Source organism: Phoca vitulina, unplaced genomic scaffold, assembly GCF_004348235.1.
Source record: "Phoca vitulina isolate PV1807 unplaced genomic scaffold, GSC_HSeal_1.0 scaffold139, whole genome shotgun sequence".
Lineage (NCBI taxonomy): Eukaryota > Metazoa > Chordata > Mammalia > Carnivora > Phocidae > Phoca > Phoca vitulina.
Window position 1 is genome coordinate 794256 of NW_022589842.1, and position 21067 is coordinate 815322.

The 21067-nt window shown below is 41.0% G+C and overlaps 1 protein-coding gene across 1 annotated transcript in view; it reads left to right on the forward strand.

Moving 5' to 3' along the window:
* Positions 1-454: 454 nt before the first annotated feature.
* Positions 455-21067, forward strand: part of LOC116628868 (protein spire homolog 1-like) — a 129111-nt gene continuing 108498 nt past the window's right edge. Inside the window, exon 1 of the mRNA XM_032399195.1 lies at positions 455-1027. Within this exon, the coding sequence (XP_032255086.1) occupies positions 706-1027 (322 nt within the window). The 5' untranslated portion in view covers positions 455-705. The remainder of the gene's footprint in view (positions 1028-21067) is intronic.

Genomic DNA, 21067 nt, shown 5'->3' on the forward strand with positions numbered 1-21067 from the left:
ACGTTTAAGTAAATTATATGGTATATTGATGGCGATAGCTACCCCAAAAAGAGCAGGGAGGATCCGGGGGATGGTGTAGGGGCGAGGCCGGGCGTAGTACGAAGTCGGCGGGTCAGGAGAAACCGTGTGGAGGCTTGAACGAGACGCAGGACCCGCGCCCAGAGGGCTGTCCGATGGTGGGCGGGAGCAGGAGCGGTTTCACAGACATTTATTAGGAATTTGCTCCAGGCTGGGTTCGAGCTCCTAATAAGACTCCCAGCGAGCCAATTCCAGGGGCATCCAGGGCCAGTGGCCTCCCAGCTTGGCGGGGGATGGCTGCGGTCGGCGCGGTCAGCTTCGCGGCGAAGCGCACGCCCGACCTCCCGGTCGTGCGGACCCCTGGCGGGGCGGCTCCGCAGCCCCGGCACTGAGCGCGCGGCTGGCGCGGGCGCGGGGCGGGGCCGGCGGACGCCATCGCGTCGCTACGGGCTGGCGGCAGCGGGCGGCCTGGTCAGGGCTGCCGCGGCGTCCTCGCCGCTCTTCATTCGCCCACGGCCGCCGGGCCCTCGCCCAGTCCCCCACTTGGTCCCCCTCGGCGGCGCGCGCGGCCAGGTTGGGCGGGGCGGTTCCGGGGATGAGGAGGCGGTGGCGCGCCGAGACGATGCTCGGGAGCTGAAAATACGCCGGCACACGGCGCGGCGGCGGAGCGCTGCGCCGAGCCGCGGGATGGCTCAGCCGGCGGGCCCGGCAGGCGGCGGGGAGCCCCGAGCGGAGCCAGCGGGCGGCGAGGGGCCTCCGGGCCCCGGGGCGTCTGGCGGCGCCCCGGACGCGCTGAGCCTGGAGGAGATCCTGCGGCTCTACAACCAGCCCATCAACGAGGAGCAGGCGTGGGCCGTGTGCTACCAGTGCTGCGGGTCCCTGCGCGCCGCGGCCGCTGGCCACCGCCAGCCCCGTCGCCGCGTGCGCTCAGCCGCGCAGATCCGCGTCTGGAGGGACGGCGCCGTCACACTGGCGCCCGACGACGCGGGAGAGCCGCACCCAGCTGCGGGTGAGGCCGCCGACCTGCGCCCCCACGGAGAACCCTCGCCGCGGCCCCCTTTCACTCGCAGCCCCGGGCCGGGCCCTTCCGCCCCGCGACCTCCACCTCCCACAGGAGGACCCCCTGCGGCCCCTTTTTCTCCCTCGCATTCCTGGGCCCTGCCCTCCCGCCGCGCGACCCCCACCTCCGACAGGAGGACCCCCCCCAACGCGGCTCCCCTTTCCCCTCGCAGTCCCTGGGCCCTGCCCTTCCGCCCCGCGAACGCCCACCTCCCAAGGGAGACCCGGGAGGAGCCGGGCCTGGGGAGGGCGGGGGGCGGGGGGGGAGGTGGTGGTGCTGGCGCTGTGGTCTAGCGGGGCCCCACGGAGGTCGGAGCAGGGGGTGGGGGGCCGGCAGCGGCACAAAGGGGGATTGTGAAGGGAGCGTCCGGGCAGGCCTGCGCCCCGCAGTAGGGCCGCGGACCTGCCCAAGGTGCTGGTAATTGTACAGACTGTCATAGGAGAGCTGCCCGCGTCTTGTTTGGGAAATGGAGTGGGTTGGGTCCTTTTCATGATAAGCTATGTATACATACTTACGTGCCAGGGCTATTTACTTGGGATGTGGTAGGTGCTATGAAAGGTTCACGTGAGATCTCGTCAAGGATAGTTAATTCTGCTGTCAGGAAAATTATACCTTTCAGAATGAGTAGTCAGCTAATAGTATTTTTAAAAATTTGGCAACAAATTCTTTCGGTTTGGAAATATAAAAAGCCCCGAGGAAAATTGGGAGAAACAGGAGGAGACGAAATAATGATTTCTAGCTTCTGAAAGTTATAACTATTATTTACCTGCGTGTTAAAATTTGTTGTGATGGAAAAACAGGCTTGTCAAGTCAAAAGTTGACAGGATGTCAGATAAACCAGATAAAATGGATTTCAGTTTGGTTATTGTCTAACGTAAATTCTTCGAGATTATCACCTACACGTTATTATGTAGCTAGGGCTTACTCAGAGATTTAGTGATGATGATGAGGGGATTGATAATAGGTTTCTCCTATCAGTTTTTATAATTCAGTCTTTTGAGAGGCAAGTATATTAAAAACATAGAGAAATAATCCGCCCTCACTTTTAGAAAGTTGATGGAAGTGTCAAAATGCTTAAGGTGAAAGATGTAATTCATTAGTCAGTAAAATGACATTTAGTGCAAATCCTTATCTAAATTGATTAAAATAAAAAACATTCAAGATTTTAGTTATCAATTGTTTCACTTCCCCCAGAACATTAGAATGTGTGTGTTTTGGGTAAACACATTTTAGAACTTTCATTTACTTAAATCTATTCTTCATAATTCTCTTGAAATTATTTTATTTCAAATCGTTTTTAGTTTATTTGATGTGTTTATTGTATTTATTGTATTTATTTATTTATTTATTTTGACAGAGAGAGACACAGCAAGAGAGGGAACACAAGCAGGGGGAGTGGGAGAGGGAGAAGCAGGCTTCCTGCCCATGAGGGGCTCGATCCCAGGACCCTGGGATCATGACCTGAGCCAAAGGCTGATGCTTAACGACTGAGCCACCCAGGCGCCCCGATGTGTTTATTGTTTTTAAACTTGGACAATGTTAGTGGGAAATACTTGGTATTATAATTTACTTACAACCTATTAACATGATATGCCAAGATACATTTATTATAAAATATGGCAAAACCATGCCTTGGAATCTGGCATTTCAAGGGGAAAAATGGTTGTGTGCAACCCTCTTTAGAAGCAGCATTGGTAATGTTTGTTGACCTCTGGAAGAAACAAACAGGAGTTTACATTCTTTCTTCTGAACTTTATCCCAGAAGAATGTGGTTTAAGTTATATTTATGGACCTACTAGTAGTTTGTCAAAGACTCATGTATTCTGATGAGAGTCAAAAAAAAAAATCAGAATCTCATTTTGAAATCAATTATTATTGTTATTATTATTTTGTATCATTAGTGTGAGTGATACTATCTTGACCTCAATGTAATACTCTGTCTTTTTGGAGAGAATAGTAGTTTCCCTGCAGTAGCGGTAATGAATTTATAATCCATCCTCTTCTTCCTTAGTTTGGCTCATGATCTCGGCTACCAGTTGTTGAGAGAGCCCAACCAAAGTTGTTGATAGTCTTCAGCACTTTAGGCTTGATCGATTAAAAATCTTGAGGAAGTTCATACTAAAATGTTGCTTACGTTAGTTTATTTCCTCCTAGGATTTAAGAGTAGTTGCATGGTTACAGAAGGCAGTGTCTTCTGAACACTTAATCTTGATTCTTAAAAATGCTGAGTAATTTAGTACCGTGCACATGTATAAATTCTATTTTTAAGGAAAAATGGTAATCATGACGCCTCAATTCTAAGAAGTACTTTTTCACTGTAGGATGTTTAATAGGATTGTATGTTGATTGGCAACAACATACAATCCTATTTATATTTTCACACAGTTTATCCATTGATTTATTTCCAAATGGAGGTTTAGGGAAGTTAAGGGACTTGCTTAAATTCATAGTGGTGACTTTGAATCAAATCCAGGTCTTTTAACCTCTAGGCTTATAAACAGATTTGGTTTGAATTTGGGTCCTTATTCCTCCCCTTCCTAGCTGAGTGACCTTAAATAAGTTCCTTAACCTCCCTTAATTAATGAATTAGAGACACTTAAGCTCTGCATATACAATCACCCTGAGTCCGGCCTTCTCATCTGTAAAATGAGAATAGATCACTTTTTCACGCGAGAGGGTTTAAGGGAGACGATGCATGTAAAGTGACTAAAGCAAGGCTTGTTATGTAGCAGATATTCAGTAATTTTTAGTTTCCTTTCTCCCCTAATTCTGTGTCCTTTTGCACCACCATGGTGCCTGTGGTCCTGCTGTTCTGCATTTTTATTAAAAATTGGAACACAAAGGTTTGGGTCAGGGTTTCTCATTCTCATTTTTGGCTGAATAATTCAGTATGGTGTTGGCCTATGCCTGTGTAGGACGTTCAGCAGCATCCCACTGGATGCCAGTAACTACCCATCCCCTCCCTCAAGTCATGACAATCAAAAAAGTCCCTGGACATGGCCAAGTTTTCTCTGGGCAAAGTCATCCCCTGTTGAGAACCACAGGCCTAGCGGATGATGGGTGGTACACAGGATTGTGTTCAGTGTGGAGAATTGGATCCTGGCTGTAATCCTCGAGTGAGTGAATCTTTGCGCTGGCCACTCTTCCCTCTGCTCTTGAGTTGAATGAACAAGTGGTATTGCTCCCCTTAGTCCCATAGGAAGAAATAACCCCTCACATGCTTTCTTGACTTGTTTTGGGGGTAAACGTAGTAGTAATTGATTTTAGTTCTTGTTTACTTTTAACAGTGTTGCTACATCCAGAACGTTCATATTCACTTTGAATTAAATTAGACATACCTATAAGAGAAATAGGAAAATGATGAAAGATGTGGGAGGCATGGAAATGAGACCAAAATGGGAAGAAGACAATGAAGAACAAGCAGTTTTGTTTAGCATTCTGATATAATCTAGTGCCATATACTAACATCGCCATGAAAGCAGTATGATATAGGATTGAAGGAGATAAAGAAAAAGGAAAAAATTAGTTCTTTAGAGTATATCTTAAGAGTAAAAATGATTAAATTATGAAATAGGGTCTTAAGCAGCATATTTTATGAAGTATTTCTGTGATGACAGAAGGAAACATTGCTTAGAATCAAGAGGGCTTATGATTCTTCCTAGGTGTTTGACAACATTTTTATTTTCCCTAATGTTTATGTACATATAGTAAACCTTACTGTTTGATAAAAGTTTCTTATATGCAGGTTGATGCAGTTTTTGCTTTCACACATTTAATTAACAAGTTAAAGACACTCAGGCTCTGCATATACGGCCTGCTCTTTGTCACCAGAATGCCTAACTGGCATTTGGAACTCATTTTATTATACACGTTATTTAGGAAGTAGTCACTGATGGAATTTAGGTTATATTCCAGACCTTCGCAAGATTAGAACTTTTTTTTCCTGGGATGCCACAGAGAATTATTAATAACAATAGTATTAGAGCTTAGAACCATTGTATGGTCTCAACAGCCTCTTAGGCCTTAATACCCATCTGACAAAAATAACATTTCAGATTTTGATTTCAAAATCTTTGATGTATCTTTAATGTTAGATGTATAAAGAACATTTAAAAAATTATGACTGCATCTTGATTTAAAATAATCTTAGATTGGTAATAGGTTTTCCTGGGAGGAACAATGGAAGCCTGGGTGCATACTAATAAAGGCATCCCTTGGTATAGGGAACATTGGGCTTTGTTTGGGATTTGAAAAGAGGACATGATCAGTCAAGCTTCTCAGTAAGTTTCATGCTAATATGGTGGGAAAAATGGTCTTGAAATAATATCTATTTGATTTTAAAGAGAGAACAAATACTTGTGGAGAAGGTTGAAATAGCGAAAACATGTTTTAAAACATGAGTTCTTGTTCATTCTTGGTATAATTCTTGAGTGTTAACATCCTGATCATTAAATGAAAGGAATATTTGAGATTTATGTGTATGTGTCCAGGGTAGAGTTTGGGGGTGAATGATGGTATTAGGGGTTGGTGAGATGTCTCATCAGGTATAGTAATAGGTAAGAATTATTCCATTTGTACAATATCTCCCAATATGTTGGGCTAATTCAATTTTAAAAACATGCAGGGACGCCTGGGTGGCTCAGTCAGTTGAACGTCTGCCTTTGGTTCAGGTCATGATCTTGGGGTCCTGGGATCAAGCCCTGCATTGGACTCCCTGCTCAGTAGGGAGTCTGCTTCTCCTCTCTCTCTGCCCCTTCCCTCAGTTTGTGCTCTCTTCCTCTCCCTCTCAAATAAATAAATACAATCTTAAAAAAGAAAATGCATTGAGTTCCTACCATGTGCAAGCAGTGTTCAAGTTTCCATGAGTAATGTAAAGATAAATAGTTCTAGTCATCGAAGAAGAGAAAATAAAACATAAACACATCGATAAGTTTACCATGCAGCTAATGAAGCTTCAACTCTGAGCCCACTCATTTACATAGGTCTCTTATAGGCCCCTGCGCACAATATGTGCAGATGGTCATTTGCAAAATTAAGATATTTTAGCCATAATCAGTAAGATTGGTGTCACTGTTGACTCCAGTTTACCCTTCAGCGTACTTCTAGTTGTGTTGGGTTGTGTGGGAGTAGCCACAGACGTTTTTGGGAAAAATTTTGAAATAATGCTTTGTGGTTTATATCTGTTTTTCTGCCCTATGCAAAGGAAAACAGGGGAGTTTAGTCATATACAGATATGGGTATGTAAGTAAGTTGGGACTTTGTTGGGAAGCCCACAGTGTAGCCTCACCAAGAATTTTGACTCAGCTTTTGAAGAAAACAATCATTGATCTACCAAGGACTATATGTTGGTACGAGATGATGAGTCACGCTCTGCCTATTTTATTTGTAAGGTCAGAATCACTTTCCTGCATCATAAATTCTGTAAAATGGCAACAGTTCCCATCCCACTTTCATAATACTGTCATCAGAGCCATATTATGTTTTTCATTTGCCTCCTGTTGGCTAAGTAGAAAAAATAAACTATTCTCTTCCAGATATTTGTTTAAAATTATGAGGAAAATATTGCCAAATATAGTGGGTTTTTGGATTAACTTTTTATTTCGAGATAATTTTAGATTTACAGAAAAGTTGCAAAGTTAGCACAGAAATTCCTGTGTACTCTACCCAGTTCTCCTAATGTTAACATCTTATACTAGTGTGGTGTCTTTGTCAAAACTAAGAAGCCAGCATTGGCGCATTACTATTAACTCCAGACTTCATTTGGAACTATTAACTCTGGACTACTATTAACTCTGGACTTCATTTTTCTATTAATGGCCTTTTCCTGTTTTAGAATCCCATCCAGAATACCATATCGCATTTAGTCCTCATGTCTCCTTAGTCTCTTCTGGTCTGTTGTGATTTCTTACACTTTCCTTGTTTCCCCCGACTTGACAGTCTTGAGGGGTACTGGTCAGGGGTTTTGTAGACTGTCCTTCCATTTAGGTTTGCCTGACATTTTCTTGACTAGACTGGGGTTATGTGTTTGGGCAAGGAATTACCACTGAGGGGAAGGCTCCTCTCATCACATAGGATTGAGGCACATTATATCCACACAGCACCACTGGTGATGTGCACCTTTGTTTGCCAGGTTTCTCTGCCTAAAGAGTTACTGTTTTTACCTTTTTCTATACTCTGTTCTTTGGAAAGGAGTCACTAAGCCCAGCCTGCGTTGGAGAAGGGGGCCTCCTCCAGGGGGATGAATGACTATTATTATTACTATTTAATTTTATATTACTTAATTTTAATATAATTTTATATTACTGCGTAATATTATTTGGAATTCTTCTGTAAGGAAGATTTGTCCCTTCTCCCCCATTTACTTATTTATTTACATCATTCTGGCATCATGTATATTTTATACTTTGTTATTCATTACCATGTTATGTTTTTAGTCAGATTGTTCCAACTGTGGCCAGTGGGAGCTCCTTCAGGTTGGCTCCTCTGTCCCTCCTTTTTTTTTTTTTTTTCCGTTTTTTAAGATTTTATTTATTTGAGAGAGAGAGAGAATGAGAGAGAACACAAGCTGGGGGAGAAGCAGGGAGCCTGCTGCAGGTCTCCATCCCAGGGTCCTGGGATGACCTGAGCTGAAGGCAGCCACATAACCGCTTAACCGACTGAGCCAACCAGTCATCTCCTGTGTGCCTTTGACATGCAGCCATCCTTTTGTGTTTTTGAGCACATCTTCACTTTCTGGCACTACAAGATGTTTTAAGGCTTACGACATGTATTTTTCATCCCCGTCCTACAATCAGACATATCCCTAAGGAGCTCAGCACTGGTTATGCTTGTTGATACTGGGGTTGTTTTGTTTTTAATATGGAAGAAGAATTGAAATAATAAAAGGTTTACTTATTTTTGATGTTCAAACTTTGTTAGATTTATGAAGTATCTCTTTTTGGTATCTTGCTTATATTGGCATGCCTACCACTGTCTGTGTATTTGCTCATCCTTTCAGCAGTTATGTAATGAATACCTTAGAGCCAAGTTGAATAGAGAGGTTAAGAGAGAGCAGTCTGTACCCACTGTTTATCAGAAGGGAGAGGTACCTGGGAACAGAAGCCAGAGCAGCCAATATTGGGCTATCAATTTGGATATACTGGAGATGAGGGGAGGTCAGTGAAATGTGGCCTAGAGTCAAGTATGGATTGACTGAGGTATGTGGATGGTCAAGAACTGGTTTGGACAAATCCTGTGATCATTGGCCTTCCTCTTATAAGTCTTATGGATACTCTGGGCTAGTGGTGTCTGTCCTTAAAGCTGCAGCGGAACCATGCAGAATGTTGGCGATCAACCACATTTGAAATAGTTCCCCATTTTGTAAAAATACATCCTCATTACTGCTCTGCAGTACAGCATGTGGATAAAATACACTCTTGTGATATGCTCATAAAATGTCTTAACCAAGCAAACAGAAGAGATGAAAACTATCACTGGGCAAATGGTTTTTGGTTTTGGCTAAGTATTTCAAACTGTTGCATGGGATCATGAATACTTTAGGGACCAGAAAAATACTGATTTATATAAAGCCATGCAAATTAATTGAGAAAGCTAGTAATATTTTCCCTAATTCTAACTTCTGTGTAGTTACTTCTGAGTGGTAGAACAGGTAAGATTTGTTTATTCATTCATTGAATTTATTGGGCTTATCTGGTTCAGCCTTTGCCCTTCTCAGGTCAATATCTCACCGGCATTCTATTGATTTTTAAATGTATGAAGGATAGACATTCCATGACACCCTGTTCTGTTTTGCTGCTGGTATTGCCCTCATCATACAAAGAAAATACATTAAGAAAATGTCCTATCAAATTTTTAAGCAATTTAAGCAAATTTCAACTAGTTGTGTAGGAGTCCAATAGTATTTTTTTGTTTAAGCACATTTCATCTAGTTGCATGAGAGTTCAATAGGTTTTTTTGTTTCAGTGATGATAGCCTGGTAATGAAATGTTGGTAGGATCTCTTAAACATTTTTGGGGGGTATGTTGTATTAATTCAATCTTTGGCCACTTTTCTTCTAAAAAAAATAATTTCTTTTGACATTTCCTTCTCAAAACTTATTTCTTGGACTTCCCCGGTTTTTTCACAAGTTTTTCCTTTTTTTGGAAGTTCAGCATACATACAGGAAAGTGCACAAATCATTAATGATACAACCATGTAAACACCAACCTGATTGAGGACAAAGGAGCATTACAAGTAGCCTACAAGTCTTCCACATATATAATCATTGTCTTAGTTTTTATCACCACGGATTGGGCTTGCTTGTTTGTAAACTTTGTATGTATAGAATCTTATAATATGTGTTTGTTGTGTCTGCCTTCTTTTGTTTAAAATTATGTTTGTGAGATAAACTACTTGTTATTGCATCTAGCATTAATTTGTTTTCATTGCTATATGGTATTCAATTGTATGAAAATACCAAAATTCGTTTACCCAGCCTGCTGTGGATGGTCATATGAAATGTTTGGAGTTTTAGCTATTATTTTAAATAATACCACTATAAACTCTCTTGAATATATGTATGCACTTCTGGTAGGTATATATCTAGTAAAATTGCTGGATTGTTGCCCATGTGTCTCTTAAGTTTCAGTAGATATTGCCAAGTAGTTTTCCAAAGTGGTTTTTCAGGTTACCTTTCTTATTAGCAATGTGTCTGTTGTACCACATCCACTGTACTATTTGGGAATGTAATTAAAAAAAAGAAAAGTTTACCTATTTTGGCAGGTATGTTATGGTACATCTTTCATAATGGCTTTGAGTTGCATTTATCTGATGGCTAATCATGTTGAATGCCTTTTCATAGTTTTATTGGCCATATCATCTCTTTTGTGAAATTCCTGTTCAGGTCTTTTGACTATTTGTCTAGTATTTTTTTTCTTTCTTTCTTTTTTTAATAACATAATATATTATTTGTTTCAGGGGTACAGGTCTGTAATTCATCAGTCTTAACACACAGCGCTCACCACAACACATACCCTCCCCAATGTCCATCACCCAGCCACCCCCTTCCCCCACCCCCTCCCCTCCAGCAACCCTCAGTAGTATTTTTTTCTTATAAAACATAAATGTTATCATTTTAACCATTTAATTAAAGGCATTGATTACATTCACAATGTTGTACGACCATCACCACTATTTCCAAAATTTTTCATCACACAAACAGAAACTCTGTACCCATTAAGCAGTAACTGCCCATTCTCAATTTCCCCCAGGCCCTGGTAACCTCTAATCAATTTATATTTTTTGTCTTTTCTTATTATTATATGTTACGATTTTTATATATTCTTATACAAGCCATTTGCCAGTTATATATGTTATAGATATCTTCTCCCAACTCTGTAGCTTTCCTTTTCATGTTAATGGTATGTTTTGATGAATAGAAGTTTTGATACATCACATTTTTATTATCATTGGATTCAAATATCTTTCTGATTTTCTTTGTTATTTCTTCTTTGATTCATGCATTATTCTGTCAATTTTTACTTATATATGGAGGCTATATTGTTAGGTGCATACCCATTTAAGGTTATAATATCTTCATGGTGGTTTTACCCTTTTATCAATGTGGCTATAGTTGACATGTATATGGTTACACCAGCTTTCCTTTTTTTTTTTTTTAAAAAACACCAGATTTGTTTGATTAATCTTTGCATGGTATATTCCTTCCCATAATTTTACTTTCAAGTTTTTAGCATTCTTACATTTAAGGTGTGTCTTTTACAAGCAGGATATAGTTTGGATTTGTTGTTTATGTAATATAATGATCATTAATTTTAAATTGGATTCCTTACTCTGTTTACATTTAATATAATTACTTGGGTTTGAAAATATACCATCTTACTATCTGCTTTCTATTTGTCCCACCAGGTCTGTATTCATTTTCTCTCCCTTACCTTCTTTTTCGTTAAGAATTTTTTTAATTGCTAAAATTTTCTCCTTCATTAGCTGGCTTACTGTACATTCCTTTACTATTCTTTTAGTAGTTACTTTACAACATGCATTGTTGAATTTTTATTAAAGTCTATATAAATTACTTACTGTATTACTCTCCAGACAATGCAAAGATCATAGAACATTCTAACTTCTTGTATCTCCTTCTGTTGTTGTATGATTGTTGATGTGTATTTTAGTTTATCATAGATTTTAAATATAAGACAATATTTTTGTACAATTTAATATTCATTTAGATTTTCCACATATTTGCCCTTTCCATGCTCTGTGTTTCTTTCTGCATTACTTTCTTTTGGGATCCATTTTCCTCCTGCCTGAAGAACTCCTTTAGTATTTACTTTAGTGCAGGCCTGCCACTGTTAAATTCACCCAGAATTCAGTAAAAAAAATGGCTAAATTCATTCAGTCAAAAAAAAAAAGGAAAGCTGGTGTAACCCTATACATGTCAACTATAGCCACATTGATAAAAGGATAAAACCACCATGAAGATATTATAACCTTAAATGGGCATGCACCTAATTAATTAATTAATTTGTAGAGGGCGAGAGAGGTGGGGACGAGGGACAGAGGGAGAGGGAGAGAGAATCTTAAGTAGGCTCCACGCCCAGCACAGAGCCCGATGTGGGGCTCCATCTCCTGACCCTGAGATCATGACCTGAGGTGAAATCAAGAGTTAGACACCTAATCGACTGAGCCACCCAGGTGCCCCGATTTTGTTTTCCTTTTAACAACAAATTTTAATTAAGATGTAACTCATAGAAAAGTGCATAAATGATGAATTTTCACAATGTGAATACACTCATGTAACCAGAATACAGATCAAGGAACAGAATGTTATTAGCATCCCAGCAGGCCTGTTTGTGAACACTTTCAGTCACCAACCACCACTAAGTCACCACCAAGTCACCACTATCATGACTTTTTTTTTTTTTTAAGATTTTATTTATTTATTTGACAGAGAGACACAGCGAGACAGGGAGCACAAGCAGGGGGAGTAGGAGAGGGAGAAGCAGGCTTCCCGCAGAGCAGGGAGCCCGATGCAGGGCTCGATCCCAGGACCCTGGGATCATGACCTGAGCTGAAGGCAGACGCTTAATGACTGAGCCACCCAGGCACCCCTATCATGACTTCTAACACCATAAGTTTTGCCTATATTTGAACTTAGGTGTATAGAATCAAGTAGTATTATACTACCTAATGTCTTAACTTTTTTTCTCTGAACTTTGTGAGATTGATCCATATTGTTGCATATAGTTGTAGTTTGTTCATTCACATTTTAGTATCATATTCCCTTGTATGAATATACCATAATTTATCCATGGATGTTTGATTTTTTGGATCTTACATTTGGGTATTCAGGTATTGGGAATTATGGATAATGCTGTTGTGAACATTAGTAAGCATGTTTTTGGTGAACAAATGTAGCATTTGTGTTGAGTATATACCAGAAAGTGGAATTGCTAGTTCATAGTGTATGGGTATTTTCAGTATTAGTAGGTACTGCCAAAAGTTTTCCATAATGATTGCACCTCACAAACTTTATTTTCTTTTTTAATTTAAATTTTTTAAAAGTTTTTGTTTAATTCTAGTTAACATACAGTGTTACATTAGTTTCAGGTGTACAAATAGTGATTCAGCATTTCCATATATTACCTGGCGCTCATCAGGACAAGTGCACTCCTCAATCCCCATCACCTATTTAACTTATTTCCCCACCCATCTCCCCTCTGGTAACCATCCATTTGTTCTCTATAATTAAGTTTGTTTTTGGATTTGTGTCTCTCTCTTTTTTTCCTCTTTGCTCATTTGTTTCTTAAATTCCACATATGAGTGAAATCATATGATATTTGTCTTTCTCTGACTGAGTTATTTTGCATAGCATTATACTCTCTAGCTCCATCCATGTCATTCCAAATGGCAAGATTTCATTCTTTTTCATGGCTCAGTGATATTCCATAATATATATATTATATATTTTTATATATTATATATATATATAAATACACACACACACCACTTTTTTTTTATCCATTCATCAATTGATGGACACAGAACTGCTTCCATATCTTGGCTATTGTAGATAATGCTGCTGTAAACATAGTGGTGTGTATCCCTTTGAATTAATTTTTTGTATTTTTGGGGTAAATACCAGTAGTGTGATTTACAGGTGATAGGGTAGTTCCATTTTTAACTTTTTGAGGAACCTCCACACTGTTTTCCACAGTGGCTGTACCAGTTTGCATTCTCACCAACAGTGCACAATTGTTTCTTTTTCTCCACATCCTCGCCAACACCTGTTGTTTCTTGTGTTCTTGATTTTAGCCATTCTGACAGGTGTGAGGTGGGACTACCTCATTGTAGTTTTGATTTGCATTTCCCTTATGCACCTCACAAACTTTAAAACATTAAAACCAATCTGGGACATTGGTATAAATTTAATAAGGATTTGACTAGTGTCGTGTATATGGAAAGTCTATATCCCTAATAATAGTGGGATTTGTGGGTCCATATTTAACTTCTGAAAACTAACTCAGATCTTTTTGTGCTACTTATGCGAATGCATTTTTAAAAATTTGGGTCTGTTGTCTTTTTCCCTCATACTTCCCATTTTCTTCATGGCCTAGTCTAACTGAAGGCCAAATTTATATCTAGTATACTCTTTAATACCTTGTATTCTTGAGAGATAAAGATGTATATAGACATAGCTGATGAGTAGTGGTAGAATGCCGCACTAACAGTCACCACGGGTTGTCGGTTCTGGGCTTGGCCGTTTCTTCCTGGATTTTAGTGATAATACTGTATTAGAGGAATCTCCCATTACACCATTTCATTTATTCATTCCACCAGCACATGAGTGCCTTCAAAGTGCACTGTACTAGATTTGAAGACACAAAGAAAAAGTGCACCCATACCTTCAAGAAGATCACAGGTACATAAGCTAACACTTACAGTATAGTTGCAGTAATTCTAAAGTAATAGAGACATGTACAGAAAACTGTGTGAGCCCAAGGGTGAGGGCGACTGACTGCTGGTATGATATAGGGCAGGTTTCGCAAAAGAGACCGATTTTCTGGAGAGGCTTTGAAGGATGAGCAGTGGGATAGAAGGAAGACACTTAGGCAGAAGCAGAAATGTGGAAAACTATTCCAAGAACAGTAGTACGTGGATCGTAGAATGGCATTTGTGCTGACGCCCACTTCCCCATACCAAAAGCAGACACTGTTAGATCAGTCATTGCATTTTTGCTGCTAAATTTATAAGCAGCTTTAGAGTTCTCAGCTGTGCTTCAGGCAGCCACTACCAATGATTTGTGGAGTTGGCACGTGAGGTTGAACCTGTTTGTCTTCTTTGCAGTGGGCGTCCACTGTGCCTGGAGCATAGGATGTGCGGGGGCGCGGTGGAGAATGAGACAGGCTAGAAACGTATGTTGACTGGGACCAGGTTATGAAGGACATTTTTGTGCCGTACTGTTGAGTTTGTATTTATAGCCTGTATAGGCAATGGAGAGCCGTATAAGCTTTTAAGCAGGAAAATGCTTACAAGCAGATTTCTCTTTTGGGAAAGATGACTATGGGAGTTTTGGAGAAGGTGGATTGAATTGGGTAAAAACAAGGGCAGAGATACCAGTAGGCATTTCATACTATCGTTAGATCTTAGTAGCCTTTAAGTTGCCTAACCAGTTGGGAGTATTATGGCTCCTCAGATAGGAGATGTTGGAGGTCTGAATGAGGGCAGTAGAAATGGGGAGAAAGAGTCAGGTTGAGAATGATCTAGGAAATAGTACAGGACATGGCCCTTTAGGTTTTGGTATGGGGGTGAGAAAGAGGAAGGACTCTTGGAAGGCTCTCAGACTTCCCACCTGGGTGCCTGGCTGCTGGGAAGGCAGGAGAGGCAGCATAGGGTGGGAAGATGATGACTTATACTTGTTAGAAATTAAATTGGCCTGGAAAAAATATTTTTCCAGTGGAGTCATATTTATTCCTAACAAGTTCCTTTGCTCTTCCAGAAGGTTGCAGATCACCTGTTGAACGTCACATGGTAACACAGATATAAGATATAAGAGTAGGCAGCAGAAGGTGTGGTTTTAATTCTCAGCTCTGACGCTTGTTATTGTAACATACTGGGGTAAGTGAATATGGGTGGCAGTTACGGTGCTATAACTAAAGGCACTTGTGTTCAGAGATAGAAGTACCTGAGATACCTTGCTGGAAGGGTTCTGTTGGCTAGGATGGTCTCCTTCATGATCAGATGCCAGAGTGGGAGAGGAGATTCTAAGGAGAATAACACAGTGACACTTATGAAATACATGAAAACCAGAATTTATTTGCTGGGAAATACAAAACTGTTTAGAATTGGCACTTGCTACTAGACCTCTTTTTAGGATTTGGATTGGGGAAGTTCCCCTCCAAGTTCTCCTTATTCTTGAATAAAGTGGTAGAGTGCTGTGTGATCTCAGTGTATTTTTGAGGTCTCATGAAATTTAAGCAATTAGTGTTTGAATTAATATCACTAGGGAAAAATTTTATTGCAAGTCCACACTGTTTACAAAAAGAACCACAACTTCCATCATCCCGTCCTCTAACACAGGAGTGTCAGGAATGTGGCTTCTGCATTGTCACTCCCTTCTGTTCCCATGGCTAAATGGCCATGGGTGCCTCCCACCCCATACTTGCCCTCACAGCTCTTTTGAGGATAGCATTCTAGACTGTCACTGTCATTTAGTTTGAATTGGCACAAGAGATGAAACCTTTTTGCTATACAAGTTTTGAGTGTTGCCATATTACATAAAATAGGCAAAAGTAATACTTGAGTTTTATTGAAAATAGTTATGCTGAAATTATTTTTTAGTGGAAAATACTTGGTATTTAATGATATTTGTTCTGTGAGATGATATAAAGTTTGGTTAATTGAGGTTGCTGAATAGGAAGAAAAAAATAATACTAATAATTAAGAAAACATATTTTTTATATGTTTTATATGAACCCCATGTGGGGCTCAAACTCACAACCCCAAGATCAAGAGTCACATGCTTCTTTGACAGAGCCAGCCGGGCACCCCAAGAAAACATATTTTTAAAACTTTCATTTCACAACAAGATCAGTTACAAATTGGCCACTCTAGTACCATGGAATAAGTTGGAAGGGTTTGGGGTCTGGGCCAAACTTCTCCAAGATTGGGGGTGGCCATGACGGTGGTGAGGCCTACCCTCATGGAGGGCTGGAAATCAGGGGTGTTTGGTACAGCAGCCAGGCCCCAAGAAATCCACTCATCTGATGAGCAAGCAGAGCCAGAAAGGGCAGACAGTAGCTGCAGATAAGAGCCAGTAAGTGGTCTCTGCTGGGGAAGTCTGGTAGTTGGTTTTAGCCACTGATAGGAGGTCCAAGGGCTAGACTTTAGTCCCGAGGAAAGTGACTGGCAATAAGAAGCCATGTTTTTTGGGACACCTGGGTGGCTCAGTTGGTTAAGAGTCCGAGTCTTGATTTTGGCTCAGGTCATGATCTCAAGTTTGTGAGATCGATCCCCTGCATCAGGCTCTGAGCTGCTGGGCTTGGAGCCTGCTTGGGATTCTCTCCCTCTCCCTCTGCACTCCCCCACCCCCCAAAAATTTTAATCCACTTTTCACCAGCTCTTCAAAAAAATGTGATGTCTTTATGCCTCTACAGTTCTTTAAAATAATAAGATTATGGTCCAGATCCTACAAAATGTGATTAAATGTATTGTTCATATTGATTAGTCAGGGATTCTTTGTTCTATTAAGACGGCATTAAGCTCACATAGACAGCATATTTTTTTTCTTTACCCACATTTATTAGTCATGAGCGGTGGACAAGTAAACCAAAGTGGTACTTAGAAAGTTTGTTTTTAGGGACACCTAGGTGGCTCAGTTGGCTAAGCATCTGCCTTCGACTCATGTCACAATCCCAGGGTCCTGGGATCGAGTCCCGCCTTGGGCTCTTCTCCCTTTCCCTCTCCCCCCCCCCCCCCCCCAGCTCATGGTCCCTCTCTCACTCTCTCTCAAATAAATAAATAAAATTTTTAAACAAGAAAGTTTGTTTTTAAAATTCCCAAACTTTCCCCACTAGTGCTGACCCTGTGCTTCACTTTTGGGCATCCATTGCTTCCTAGTCTTTCCCTTACTGAGCTAGGAGAGAATGTAGGACAGTTGGGTGGGTCAGCAGCCTGGGTAACTGGTCACAGTTCTTTGACCTTCAGTGAGTCATTTATTCTCTAGAGCTTGAGCCTCCTCAGCTGTAAAAATGAAGGTTTTATACCAGGGTTACAATATGTTTGATCTATATAGAGCAAGTATTGATTAACTATAAGTATTAATGAGATATTTCATTAACAATTTTCTTAGAGTTTAAAAGAGCATTGTGGGGTTTGGTTTGAATGGGATGTTATTTCTAGAAATGGTCAGGGTAGTTTGGATGGATGCCTTTTGTCCTTAATACATTTCTGGCAGAGGTGTTTGGAATAGTTCCACTGCTCATAGCATTTCCCTTAATGTTGGTGTCTTGTAAAAATAGAAATGAAGTTTTCAGCAAGAGATGTTCAAGGTAGGGAGATGAAAAATTATAATAACCAGAATCATTCTTAGAGTGCTGTCAGTTTTGGAGGGAGCACTTGGGAGGTAAGATAAGACCCTCAAGGGTGTGCGCTGGCAGTAAAAGGCGACCACTAAGCTACCCTGAGGAGACAAGCAGGAGGGAGATGGTGAGGGGATGCAGGGAGAACAGGGAAGGGTGAGGGCTGGAATGCCTCCCTGTGAGTCTCATAGCTTCAGGAAAGTTTAACAAATGTAGGAAGGGTCAGCTGCGTTCTCTTCAGGTTGACACTGCGTGCAGACACAGGAGACCCCTAGAACTTACAGAGATTGGGTGGCGGGCTTTGCACCTACAGGCCAGGGCATGGGTGAGGGCTTGTTAAATTATATAGGTATCTAAGGGGCCAAGTGATCTGTTGACTTACAGCTTTTTGGGTTTGGGAGATAAGGGTCTTTTGGCTTATTTTCTCCTTGGAGAGAAGGCTCAAAGACTTAAATGGTAATAGAGCTAATATTAAGTGCTTATACTCAGTGACAGGCAGTGAGTTGAGCAGTTTTCTTGGATTATTTCTTTTGATCCTCACAACAATTCTATGAGATAGGTACTCTTCTTTTTTAAACATTATATATATATGTGTGTGTGTATATATATATATATTTATTTATTTATTTTTAAAGATTTTATTTATTTGACAGAGAGAGAGAGAGCACAAGCAGGGGGGAGCGGCAGGCAGAGGAAGAAGCAGGCTCCCCACTGAGCAGAGAGCCCCACGCGGGGCTCCATCCCAGGACCCTGGGATCAAGACCTGAGCCGAAGGCAGACGCTTCACCGACTGAACCACCCAGGCACCACATAAAGATTATTTATTTGAGAGAGAGCATGGTGGGGAGGGGCAGAAGGAGAAGGCAGAGCAGGCTCCCCACTGATCAGGGAGCCCAACAACTTCAGACTCAATCTCAGGACCCTGGTATCATGACCTGAGCCAAAGGCAGACGCTTAACCAACTGAGCTATCCAGGCGCCCCAAGACAGGTACTCTTCTTAGCCTCTGCCTTACATATGGAAGACTGATGTGTAGAGGCCTTAAATTTAGCCAGTAACCTACCTGGGATTCAAGCCCCAGGAGTCTGGCCTGGAACCCTTGTTCTTAATCACTGTGTTTTATTGCCTTGTGCCGGGAGGGGGGGTAGTTCTTACTCTGGGACATTCTGCATGGGATTAGACTGTACACAGGGTAGCCTGGGGGTTGTGTTTGGGATGATGAGAGCATGTCATATTGCTTTGACCTTTTCATGGTCTGTGTATTCATACCCTGTACCAGATCACTATTAATGTCGTGGTTAAAACAACACAAAATTATTACCTTAAAGTTCTGGTGGTTAGAAGTCTGAAAATGGGTCTTGTGGGCTAAAATCAAGCTATTTGCAGGGCTCTATTCCTTCTGGATGCTGCAGGGGAGAATCTGGTCCTTTCCTCTTCCAGCTTCTAGAGACTGTCCACATTCCTTGCCTTGTGTCCCCCTTCTTGCATTCACATGGCTCCAGTCTTTGCATCCATCATAACAGCTCCTTGGACTCTCCTGTCTCTCATAAAGCTCCTTGTGGTTACATTGGTTCCGCCTGGATAATCTAGCATAATCTCCCCATCTCTAGAGCCTTAACTTAATCACAGCTACAAAATCACTTTGCCATGTAAAGTATTCACAGGTTCTGCAGACTTTATAGTCTTTTTATTTATGAGTTGATTATAGAGATTGCCATTTCAAGCTTTCTTATTTTCAGTTTTGAGTAATAACTGATGAAACTTCACTTCACCACCCCAGCCTGAGCCATTGCTGAGCTCCATCTGTTTGACCGATGAGTGTCATCATCCTGGGCACCATCAGATAAGGAGTTTGGGGGAAGGTATGTGTGAGGAACGTCTGCAGAGAGGTATAAAGTAAAAGGTAGTGGCTTTTAAAGATCTTAATGAAGTGTAAAAATGAGTGGAATTTTATGATTTTTCATATGATTTAGCTGCTTTTTCATTTCAAAATTGGTATCCCTTTTATATGGTTGTAATCCTAGTAAACATATTTTGCTATGCCAGTTTTCCTTAGGACTCTATTTTAGTTTATCTATATCTCTTGTCTTTCCACAGGGTTAATAGTGGTAAGCTTAGCTACCATTTGCTGAGCCCCTCCCTGCAGGAGGCATCATGCAGAGCCCTTCAAAACATTTTGTTTTTCATCTAATTTTCACATAAGCCTCATGAGGTAGATATTATTCCCTTTTCTTGTAGATGAGAAAGTGGGAAACTCTGGGAAGGATTTTACTTTAAAGTCACATCACACAGTTAAGTATGGAAGTGAGATTCGAATCCAGGACTGCACAAGTCTAAAGGCTTGCTCTTGCTCTTCTGCTTCACTGCCTTCCCAGGGCAGCTATGCGAAAGGCTTACTTAAATTCTTGCTTAAACATCAACTGTTGTGAAGAAGAAAATACATTAGCACAGGGCCATTGTGGCAGTGGAACATTAAATTGTATTCCATTCTTCCTGACAGGCAGTCCAGGAAGAGGAACTTGATGAACACACAGTCTTTGGTTAGCAAGTATACCAATTTTCTCCCATGTCTAAATCCTAAATTTCTGTTAATCTTTGAGCAGCTTTACTAGTGAAATGCTATGGCATAGAGGATAATGATTTGATCATTTAACAACCAAAGTAGAAGTATCCCTTATATGGCTGTTTCTTGTGTCAAATGTATAACATTTTTTTTCGTTAAAAATATAACTTGGCAAAAATGATTTTGTTGGGGGAGATGGGTGTAAGCTAAAGACTGCGCAGTTTCAGTGTCCTAACTTTTCACACTGAAACATCTGGTCATGGATTCTGAGCCCTCAGTGGCCACAGTGTTTAAGAAACCCAGGTGTGATTAGGCTGCAGGGATTATTTTATTGCTAAATTTTGGCCTGTTTAAAACTGTACTCTTTTTCTCTAGTATTCATATAAAAGCTGTCCAGAAAGTGTACCTAATATATACTTGTCTCTTAAAGACTATTAGAGCTCTTTTTTTTTTTAAATTTATCTTTATTTATTTAAGTAATCTCTACCCCCAACATGGGGCTCAAACTCACGACCCTGAGATCAAGAGTCACACGCTCTTCCAACTGAGCCAGCTGGGTGCCCCCAGAGTATTAGAGTTCTTAAACGTATGCTTGATGTTAATCGGTTTTGATTAAGTCTTTGAGAATAATGTTCCTGAAAACATGGCACTTGTTCAGGGTATCATTCTTTCCTTCTCACCCTGCTCTACCCCCAGTCCAATCCATTACCTGTTAATTCTGCTTCTGAATTATATCTTAATTTTCTACTTTTCTTCCTGGTCACTGCCACCACCTGGGCTGGCTGTCCTCCATGTTTGCTGCCCCGCCCCCACCCCCCTGTTGCTATCCAGGACAGTGGGGCTGTCCACCCTC